The sequence below is a fragment of the Poecilia formosa genome, unplaced genomic scaffold (assembly GCF_000485575.1).
Source record: "Poecilia formosa unplaced genomic scaffold, Poecilia_formosa-5.1.2 Scaffold18, whole genome shotgun sequence".
NCBI classification, from domain to species: Eukaryota; Metazoa; Chordata; class Actinopteri; order Cyprinodontiformes; family Poeciliidae; genus Poecilia; species Poecilia formosa.
In genome coordinates this window covers 3,748,843-3,760,160 of record NW_006799957.1, presented here as the reverse complement: position 1 = coordinate 3,760,160, position 11,318 = coordinate 3,748,843, and the positions used below count along the sequence as shown (strand labels likewise).

Genomic DNA, 11,318 nt, shown 5'->3' with positions numbered 1-11,318 from the left:
ACCCAAGAGTTTGCATTTTCATTGCACGCTTTTGAAAGACTGGCTTTAAAAAAAATGGCTATTTACTCTTGATGGCAGAACAGCAGCATTATTCCAGTGCATCTCAATTAATCAAAATACAACTGAATTGTTCATTTATCTTTGTGATTCAATTTAAAAAGAGAAGCTCACATATTTCAAAGCTTCATGACAAGCAGTTAAACATTTTAAGATGCTGCACTGATTTGGTTCATTATGACTTACCTATCTCAAAAACTTAGAATATTGCACAAGACTAATGTAAAGGTATTTTTATTGCAGTAATGTTATATTTTGGACCTAATGAAAGTCTGTTGACTTGACAGTTGTCCTATAGATAGTCATTGACAACCCACTCAGTCCAACTTGTCTTGTAAAGTGAAAAGCTGCTGCAATATGTCAGGATATTTCAAAGCACTTCATGCTTACATCTGCTGGCAAGATTTATGGAAATGCTGATTTCCTTTTTCACAAGGACATCTCCCTGCTGTACCATGTGCCAGACATACCAATGCCTGGTTTATGATCACGGTATCATTGTGCTTGAATAGCCTGACCTAAACTGCACACCGAAAATACTGGGGTATTTGAAAAACAAAGACAAGAACGATCACCTCCATTCCCATCACAGTGATGCAGAAGTTGGTGAAAAAGAGGTTTTGAAGAAAAGTACAGAGACTCTACAGCAAACATTAGCTTTTGCGTAGGCCAGTTACCTATGTAAGACAGACATTTCAGTTGGAAATGATTAACTGAATAAATAACATTTTAACTCAGCATCATGCACCTTAAGATGTTTTAATGTGGGCTAGTCTGAGCTTTTAGGCTGACTGCATCAAATCACATGGTACATACAGATCCACTTTCCAGTTACTTTAGGCTATACAACTATCATTAGAAGCAAAACATTCAATAAAAGCAAGCAGCAGTGTGAACTTGGTCCACTGATATTGGTTGCAACGAAAGAAAACATCTTGTTCCTCGCTTGTTGTTTTTATCAGATGCTCATCTCTTTTGTCTGCTAGATTAATCTACCTATGGGTATTAATGAAGTCACTCTGAAGTATTTAAGATATATTTTAGCAACGCTTCAAAATGTCAGCTCAAAGAAAAATGACAATATGCCTGAAAACGCATTCTGACTCTTAAAGCTTGCACAATTTCTTTCCTGTAAAACGAGAAAGTCAACATGCATGCAGAGAAATGGGAGTACAGCTACCATTAGAGCAGCTGTGCTTTTCTGTGAAACTGATTGGTTCAAGTATCCTGAGAAAATAATGTTTAACCAGAGAAATGAGATAGATTTGCCTATATATGTTGTTCCCTGAAGGAACCGTGTCGGGACCTGATGGATTTAATAATTCCCATGGAAGGAGTAAGTGAGAACCAAGCTTTGATATACACATATGTTTTCACCAAAGAATCCTTGAGAGTCTCACTTTTCTCAGATCTCACATCTTCTGAACATTCTGACAATAAAACCAGGATTTTCCACACCAAGAAATATAAAAAGATACTTTGGTTGAAGCCTGTCTGGGTCACAGCAGCGGAATCTTCTAAGGTCTGGCAAATCAAATACGACCTCAAGACAAACTAGAGTAGCTTTCTTGGCACACCTAATATTTGACATCAGATAGAAGCATGGTTTTTCCAGGGCTGAAGCTTACCCTCAATTTAAGGTAACCTTCAGTACCAGGAGAGATTTATAATTCTTAAAATTGAACATATTTGAATGTTTTATGTGATTTTTTTTTATTTGATGGGACACAAAGAATATGAGGTTAAAGAGTAAAGGCAATAATAAATAACTGATAATTAATAGATTTATGACCTTAAATTATAAGTAGTACTTCCAAGTAGCATATAGTCATAGCTAAGATGAAAGAGAGCACAAGGATCTTAATGTATAAATGATGTGGCCCTTCCCAGGTTCTAAATTTATTTTCATCTAAAGTCTACAAATGAACACACTACTGATTCTAAAATGGCATTATGTGTTGAACATGAAGAAAACAAAAAGGTCTTTGATATACATCGTTTAGAGCAGTGTTTCTCAAGTCTGGTCTGCATGTTTTAGATGTTCTCTGATATGCCTGATTCAGCCGATTGCTGTTCAGCAAACACCTGTCAATTGAAATCACCTGGGCTGAAGCAAAGAAACACCTAAAACATGCAGGGTAGTGAACCCAGAGGACCACGGTTGGGAAACACTAGTGTGTAAAAGGAGTGTTGGTGAGGGAAGTTACCTTTACTCTACGTGCAATACACAGGAAGGACTCTGTGTACAACAGCCAGAATATCTAAACTTACTTATCAGTTTATCTATTAACCTAGTATTTGCAGTGGTAGCATCAGAATGATTCATGCTTTCAAGACCTGTGCCATTTACACATATATTTTGTAATGAATTTCCCCTCTGAGGTACAAAAAATGGCATTTTTATTCTGTTCTACTCTCACTTGGACATGAAAAATTATTTTTTTACACATTAATAAACATTAGCGAATACAAAGGTGCACAGAGGAACACTCTTTTGGGCCAAGTAGTTATGTAAGTTAAGTATTTTAAATTCTATTTCAGGGAGTAAATTGGTTACAGTGACTAAAACTACAATTTTTGCTAGAATAAGTACCTAATGTGAGCTACAAGGTGTAGCTCCTGAAGCTCCGACTACAGACAGAAGACAGATTAAGGGCTGTTCTTAATAGATGGATTGAGGTCAACAACCAGTGGCACTACCAAACGTGCCACTGTGTAGCCCATATGATGCCAGTTAGCACACTTGATATACAAAAACATTGTAGCCTTCAGTACATGATGCAGCTGTGGCATGTCATTTTTACTTGAAACAGTTCTAAAGTAACAGCTTGAAAGGGAGGATGCATCAGTGTGTCAAAATGTCTTTTTCTTGCCTAAACCTCCAACCTAAGTGGGACAGGTGTAGCTGCAAAACAAACAAGGTTAAAAAAAAGTATGCCAACTCTTAATGTGGTTAATGCATATTGTACATATATATTTGGTGTGAAACTGTATATATATATATGTTTTGCTAACTTTTCCATAAAAGTCATGTGGTTTTGTTTACTATAAGTAAACAAAAGTTTTGTTAACTTCTCACAATCAGCTAAATGCCATAAGGGCTACAATACTAGTATTCACATATGAGTGGACTAGATGACTGAAAATGCAATTCCACATTTCATATCCATCATGTAGGATCCCTTTTACAAATACATAGTACGTTTTTCTTTCTTGGTGCAAACAATGTCCCTATTGCATCATAAAGGTAGCGGCTGCTTTGTAGATTGTCGACTAAAACAGCGCCCCTAGTGGAATAAATGTCACGCGACCCTCACACTTTGAATATATTCAAAGTCTGAGGGCTAAGTCTAAGTCATATATGACTAAAATGGAAATAATCTTCAGTAATTCAGAAGTCTTGAAGGAAAACTTAATTGTACTAAGGGGAATCTAGTTCTTGAAAAGATGTGCTTTAAAATAATTCTACCTAACTATACAGCAGAAGTTAAAAATATCCCCATCTGGTGTTTAGACCATTCTAAAGTTAAACACTCTTTCAGATACTCTAACTAGTATCAGAATAATCCAGGATAGTTTTCCTTTTAAAAGACTAACATTTCATTTACTTTTAATAAATGGTGTTTAGATCATTCTGTAGGATTAATTTCATTCGGGATACTTGAAATCCTCATTCTGATTTGGAAATACTATGTAAAATTGGGTAGCCTTAAAGCTCAGAGTTCATTTTAAAAAACGTGGTTGACCGAAACGAAAACAAGAAAAACAAGAACAGCCACACAAATTGCGACATGTCATGTAGTCTCCAGATTACATGTTACCATTTGGTTTTGCTTGGGAACATCAGATAATTTTAGACTGTGACTTACAAGACATAATGACAAGCGGAAATGCGTGAGGTATGCCCCGCTCCCCTTTAGATCGGCTCTGTCTGACGACCGACCTGCCGTGGATTGCAACATCGAAGCTCCGCCCCTCCGGGTTGACGCCACCGCGGGAGGAAACAACGAAACCAAACAAACCCGGAGTCAGTCGGAGCCCCAGAGTCCAGCTGAAAGTTCTGGAGAACCAGCATCAGGGTCAGCTGAAAGCGGCGGGAGATAAACTAGACCGACTCTATTCGGCTTTCTGCTGATAAAGCGGCAGGACTGCCTTTGAACGCCCTTTTTCGGAAATAACAACAAAGACTCAACAAGTTTCATTTTTAATTACACTGCAATTTTTTTTATTGGAATTCTCCGACGATAAATGATCTTCATTTATTTAACTTAATCCGCAATATAAAACTCAGCGACCACCAGCTGACGGACCAACGACAGGTTGCGCAACTGAAACGACAGGAAGGCGCAAAGACGTCACCTCCAGTTCTCCCAGTGTCATAGTGACTGGTCCCAGTCGGAATTCAGCTTGAAGAGATTAGGAGCGCTTTTCAGATATTTGTTTAGCAACTCTACTGCGCGGACAAGTGACCAAAACCATCTTCAGAGTGATTTTACTGAGCTGACCAGCAGTCCGCACCTGAAGTCATTCCAAAGGTAAGAAACTGACCTGAGACCAGCAGAACTGCTGCTGGTGGCATGGAAATGTATTTAAATATTCAGCCTGAAGTGAACATTAGTGCTGAAAATGCAATGTCAGATATTAAATATTAGGTCATTTTCTCTGAGTTGTTTATATGCGAGTAACAAAAGCACCTTTTCAGAAATAGTTTTCTTGTTTAGATTTAAATTCAACTGAACTGAATCCCAGTCAGAACCAAAATAAAACAAAAACAATTCTCTTCAACTTTTTAAATTCAACTCAGCATGCACTTTTCTACTGTTATTTTTTCCAGCTATATTAAGAAAGAAAAGTGATATTGGCTGTTATTTAATAAATCAATCCATAAGTGTAGCTTGATTTAAAGGAATACAAAACAGAAGAGTCTAAAGATGCATATATAGTCACACACCATTTGCAGTGATATTAAAGCTGATTCCTTGCACTGCACATCGGAAACAATGCTCAGATGACTCCTAAGCCAGGATTGAATGCATCCATTATGTACAGCCGTTGACTTTCAAAAACCAAATTAAAAAAACTGTTAACCTAAATGTCACTTTTTTATATATATTTTTGTGCTGTTTTATTTAAAATAGAAAAATAAATAACGTATCAGTTTGCCTCCTTGTCAAACCTCAAACCAGCACACATTTTCTTGGCTGTTTTTGTTTTTGCTGCTTATTTTAGCGGAAGTGTGAGAAAACACTGAGTCTATATTTGAAATATTTGTTTATGTTTTGATTTGAATTCTTAAAGGGCTGTGAAATATGAGGAACATATGAAATTTTAACACTGTTGCTAAAAGTTGTATTGTCGATATTGACTAGGATTACGCCACATGCTTCTGATTCATTTCTTTCCTTATCATGACACACTGTCCCCACCACTCTGTCTCAGTTTTAGCATCTTAGCCACAAAAGATATACATCAAATGAGGGCAATAAGGGCAGTTAAAACCAGTTCACCTTGCCAGAAAAATATGACTATGCAGAAATGTAAAAATTTGAACAAATATCCAAATAGATGTTTGTGATTGCAATATTGCACATGCCAACAATGCCGATTTTGCTTCAATATATTGTGCGCCTCTGCTTTCTTTCCTTGGATGAAGTGAAGCAGCAGATTTCTAGTTTAAAATAGTTTGTTTTTACAGTAAGGGAATGTAACTGGTCTGTGGAATATGTCTTCTTAAATAAGATCTTCCAGAACATTATAACAGGTTATTTCCTTGGATTGTTCATTCTGTCAGCAAATGTATGAGTATGGTGCTTGGAATGAATCTCGCCTAAGTATTTTTAGTTGCAGAGTCTTTTTGTATTTTCTGTGGCATTTCATGATTTTTATTGAATAGTGGTGTTTTTTTATTATTTAATTAGGCAGTGAAGACTGTACAAGAGCAAGGATTGAGATAAACAAGAGAAAAGTTGTTTAGAAATACTCACAGTTCTTGGTGTGCTTTTTGTGCATTTTTTCACAAAAATGCTTGTCTAAGTCATGTTTTAATTACACTGGAAACCCATTTATGAGAGAGCAACTTTTATAGTCTCCACCACAATGAATTAAATGCCAAATGAGAGGTTACATGGTGCAAAGTTTCTGCCTGTGGGTTTTGCTTTCTGAATAACTCAGCAGTCAGATCTCTGGAGATTTCTCCATCGCTTTTATTTTGAGCTACAGTTTCACAATCAAATGTGTCAAACAAGGCCAGATTTGCTGTGTGTATATGTGTGTGTGTGTGTGTGTGTGTGTGGGTGGGTGGATGACGTTGCCGCAGTGACATTGTGACTCAGGGTGTTTCAGCAGGAGTGAAAGCAGTGTTGCCCCACAGCCGGTTTCCACCAAGTATCACCAAGGTGACCACAAGTTATGAGAAACTTACTCACACACACCCACACAAACACACACACCCTAGCGGTGCATGCATGTAGGTGTTGACTGTATTTAAAGCCTTTTTAAACTATAAACTGTTTTGCTCTGATGCAACGATCTGAAAGCTGTGGTGCCTGTCAGCTTACAGGAAGTTGCATCAGGAGAGCCTATAGACCCGACCGTGTAACATGTAAGCAGCAGGGATGCAGAACACAGTTAGATGTGATACTAATACATTATTTTTACTTTATGTGAAAATGTCACTGTAGAGGTTTTGGTGGAAGAATCAGTGAGAGTCAGTTTCCCCTGTAGAGGGCACTGTTGTGCAACAGGGAGCAGCTTTACTGTAAATTTAAATAAAAATATGTTCGTTAGAATAAGTTAACCAAGTGCTTTATTCAACACAGGTAAATTAAATATAATATGTCACTAAATAGCATTTTCACACATGTGTATCCATCATTTGTCCAAAAAAAACAAACAAAAAAAACAGACAAGATGTATATTTGGGGCGCAGGTGAGGATAAGAATCAGCCTAATAATAACCAAAAATATTCATTCAAATGTGTTTTGTCTCAAGTGATTTATGAGAAAATAATTATACTTGATTACATTAATCTGAAAAAATAGTTTTGTGTCCATTTAAGACACAAAACTGTGTCTTAAATGCAACATGCATTTGAAATTTGACACATGAACCAGTGTTGATTTTAGCGCTTTGTTAGAAGCATGCCGTTTCACCTCCTGTTTCTGTAAGAAAAAAATTGACACAATAGTGTTATATCAATAATAATAATATTATTATTGTGAGATCATTTAAATTTTTCAATATGTAACTATTTATTGGATGGTTTCTGACCCTGGTTGATTTAGTCAGTTCCTTGTATTCCAATAGAAGCTCTAAGCTTATTTTAGCATTTTAAAACTATATCGTGATCTTTTTTAATCCATTCTACATTTTTATAGCGAATGTGTAAAATATAGTAGGTGATTTGATTGTAGTTAATCTAAAAGAAAAAAAAAATCATATTCCATGAAAATTCTGAAATCTTTCAAAGTGTGCACATTGGATTTTTGATCAAAACTGCTGATTGCTGCCTGCATGTCTTTTGATTTGAATTAGTCAATATTTGGCCACAACATTCCAAAATAAAAATTCAAAAAAGGCAGTTTGCACCGATATTACAAATTTTTCCATGCATTCCACATTTCTATTGAGAATATATTAATTATATTTTGCACATTGCACATCAGGTTTTTGTTGAAGAGGACAACGACTCAAAAATACCAGCATGAAAATTAATGTTTGTTATTAGAAGTTAATAGTAAATCTCATGTCTCTTGTCTTCACCAGTAAAAACTGAGGATGGGCGTGGCAACAACCAGAAGTCAGCTGTGTCTGAAGAGGCTGCTGGCTGAGCCTCAGGAAAACTTACCGAAATGCAAGCTCGCCCGTCTGGAGACATCCCATTCTGCCAGTGGCCTATCTTCGTACCTCACACCAACAATCCCCGCACCCAAGTCCAGCCCAAGCCAGCCCTCGTCCAGAGTGGGACCGTACCTCCTGTTTGTAAGCTGTGAGAGGGAGGAAACCTATAGGGCCGTGCACACAAGCACACAGAAGCAGTACACCTGTCAGGTAAGACGGAGTAACACTAATAACGCTGCTAGTGGTGGCAATATGACGAAATTCTCCAAAACACATCTGGTGGTAATTTTTAGTACTTCAATTAACGGTGTGTCCTGGTTACAGGTTCTCCCTCTGCAGGGTTTCCAGGAACGGTTGGCAGCCTACGAGCGCATCGGTAAACACGACAACATCTGCCATCTGCAAGATGTGGTGGTCGGTCAAGACAACCTGTACGTCTTCCTGCCCGATCACCATGGAGACATGCACGCATACGTGCGCCGCAGGAAGCGCCTGGACGAGGAAGAGGCGGGGCGTCTGTTTGCTCAGATGCTGAATGCGGTGGTGCACTGCCACAATAAAGGAGTCATCCTGAGGGACCTGAAGCTACGACGGTTCGTCTTTATGGACCAATACAGGTAGGTTACAGTCCCAGGTGGCATAGCTCATACCATGATTGTTCTGCATCCTACATAAAAAAACAACAACAAAAAAAAAACAGAGAACTTTAGTTAATATTTGTTTTGTTTTGTTTTTTTTGCAGGACTCGTCTCGCCCTGCTCGGCCTTAACGACAGTGTAGTCCTCCACGGTAACCCTGATAACGACTTCCTCAGAGACAGACACGGCTGTCCCGCCTACGTTGGCCCCGAGCTGCTCAACAACGGAAATGGCTCCTACTCGGGTCGCGCTGCAGACATATGGAGCCTGGGCGTGTCTCTGTACACCATGCTGATTGGACGATACCCTTTTCAGGACACGCAGCCAGCTGCGCTTTTCGCTAAGATCCGGCGTGGGGTGTTCAGCCTGCCCAGTGGCTTGTCGCCACAGGCAAAGTGTCTGATTAGCTGCATGCTGAGGAAGGTGCCTGCCGAGAGACTGAAGGCATCCGAACTGCTGATGCATCCGTGGCTGACCACCAATCCCTGTGTGCAACACCACAATGTGCACAAGACGCATCACAACCAAAATACAATGCAGAACAAACAGATGGAAGACGACCAAGTGGTGCCAACATGGACTGAGAAACAATAAAATGTTTATAGGCTATACCTTCATGTGTGAATTTGTAATAACGCACTGCCTGGCCACAAGTCAAACAGTAACTCACCACTTGGATGTGGTTCCATTTTAAACGTTTGAGCATTAATAAATTTTGTTACATTGCATAGAGTTGCATTATTTATAATTAGATTTTTTTTTTTAACCAACATGATGAAAGACTGAAGGCTGGGAATTTTTTTTCTTGGCGAATCCCACAATCTCTTCCACAATTTGGGCCTGATGAATTGCAGCATTGTGGCTGTGAGATATGCTTGTGCCATTTGAAAGAAACTGTGTTTGATGGAAAAAGTTTATTTTAGTTTATTCAGTTACTCAGTTGATCTTTTTAAAGAACTCCAACTACACGAGAAATCCCATTGCTTATTAGATCAGTTTTTAGCACAGAAAAACTATATTTATTTTCACGAACTAGATTTCCCAAATTTGTACATTTTCTCAGGTTACAATCACTCAAGATATCTTTCAGGTCCTAAAAAGTTTTTCTGTTTTTTTTGGATTTCACAGTTCCTAATCTATTTTTTCCAGTGTTCTTCCTTGATGTTTAAATTGTCTTGACCAATAATTTGATCCTTCTGGAATAACTATAGGATATTCTTCAGTATGTCAGTACACGTCTGCCTGCTGGCGAGTTCCAAAACTTGCTTATACATTATTTCACAATAACATTTTTTCAAACATTTTCTTTGTTAAACTGAACTGTTCTTCATTTGCGGCCAGGCAGTCGACAATCAGTTTGCAACCAAAACCAGATTCCAACTTCAAGGTTGAAACATTTCTCTAAAAATGTTCTTGCATCTCACAGTGAAAAGTCATTTTGTTTTTTTGTTGTTTTTTTTTTTACAAACATGAAGTGATAAACACTACCAATGGTATGATCCTGGATTACTTGAACCTTAGGTGCCTTCGTCTGTTTCTAGTTGTGTCTCAGCTTTCGCCCCGCCTCTTTGAGATAAAGTGGTCTCATATCAACATTCATCTAAAGAATTAGAATGTTTTGTTTTCTAACCATCTATACTGCAGCTACTCTCCCATAGTTTTAACATACAAGGGGTGTTCAGGCACACCAATGCTGTGTGGGAACTTTTCCTTTATGTAACTCAGTTTTGAAGTAGCAGACCTTTTAAGTCTGGAAAATGAGAAATTTGACTCAACACACAAAAGAAAAACATTGTTTCTTTTGCAAATACTTAAAAATGAGCTTCGTCATTTACTGATGTAGAGATGCTAGTTAAATGTGTTGGAGGAAAAACACCTGAAAATACCACAAAATTTAAATTTGAGTCTCTGAAGGAGGTGGCGCCTCAAGAGGCAGAACTCCTTTCAAGTGTTTACATTTATAAATTCTGTTGAGGTTGGTTCACTGTTTTAAAGAGTGTGTTGCTGAGCAGAAAGATTAATTCAACTTAAATGTGTCTTTAGTTTTCAGACAATCAATGTTTTTATTTTGTTTTATCCAGTTAAAACTAAATAAGCTGAATTTGGTAATTAGCAAAAATTCTGCTTTAGTTGCACAAAAAATACTTTGGGTATTGAGTGAAAAAAAATGTTTTTTGATCAGAATTAATGTGAACAAAATGTAACTAAAACATTATTTTCTTAAAGTTGCAGCAGTATAAAACATCTATTTTTGGGCATTTTATAGTGCAGATTGCATTAAAAACCTGGAGTAGATTAGCCACTTAATCACATTTCAGGACAATGAGGATATATTTTGAGCACTTGACTTACAATAAGGAAAAAAAAAAATACTATGACGCTGATTTTGAAATAATTGAAATAATTTCGTAATTTGCCGTCCTCCTGTAAGTGATGAAGAAAATCACTACCCAACAAGCTTTACGCCTGCTAACAGGATGCCTTTTGTTTTAGCGTACAGTGCAATTTCTTTCTGTTTTCAGTTGTGAGAGAATAAATAAAGGCTGTTTAAAGTTGTTCTGGTCTCAAAACGGGTCTTTTTCTGAATATTTTGGGCTACAATTTCCATTCAACATTGGTTTTCGGGCTGGATACTCAACTACACAGCCCAGGTAAAATAATCTTGCTATTTGCTCAATGATACTCTAAAAAAAACAGCTCGTCAAAAAGCCACAATAATAAAATGCAGAGTTTGAGGCTGATCCAACCTGGAATAGATATAAAACTGAGTCCACTGATCCAGT

General features: G+C 37.6%; 1 protein-coding gene across 1 annotated transcript; it reads left to right on the top strand.

Moving 5' to 3' along the window:
• The first annotated feature begins 4,031 nt into the window (after positions 1-4,031).
• Positions 4,032-11,091, top strand: LOC103134682 (tribbles homolog 2-like). Its single transcript, XM_007547052.2, has 4 exons — positions 4,032-4,592; positions 7,823-8,107; positions 8,222-8,514; positions 8,640-11,091. The coding sequence occupies exons 2-4, from the start codon at positions 7,835-7,837 to the stop codon at positions 9,127-9,129; spliced, it is 1,056 nt and encodes a 351-aa protein (XP_007547114.1). The 5' UTR covers positions 4,032-4,592; positions 7,823-7,834; the 3' UTR covers positions 9,130-11,091.
• Positions 11,092-11,318: the final 227 nt, after the last annotated feature.

Coding starts and splice junctions, on each gene's coding strand:
- LOC103134682 (XM_007547052.2), top strand. CDS start 7,835: ATGGGCGTGGCAACAACCAGAAGTCAGCTGTGTCTGAAGAGGCTGCTG. Junction 8,108..8,221: donor AGAAGCAGTACACCTGTCAG/GTAAGACGGAGT, acceptor TCCTGGTTACAG/GTTCTCCCTCTGCAGGGTTT. Junction 8,515..8,639: donor GTCTTTATGGACCAATACAG/GTAGGTTACAGT, acceptor TTTTTTTTGCAG/GACTCGTCTCGCCCTGCTCG.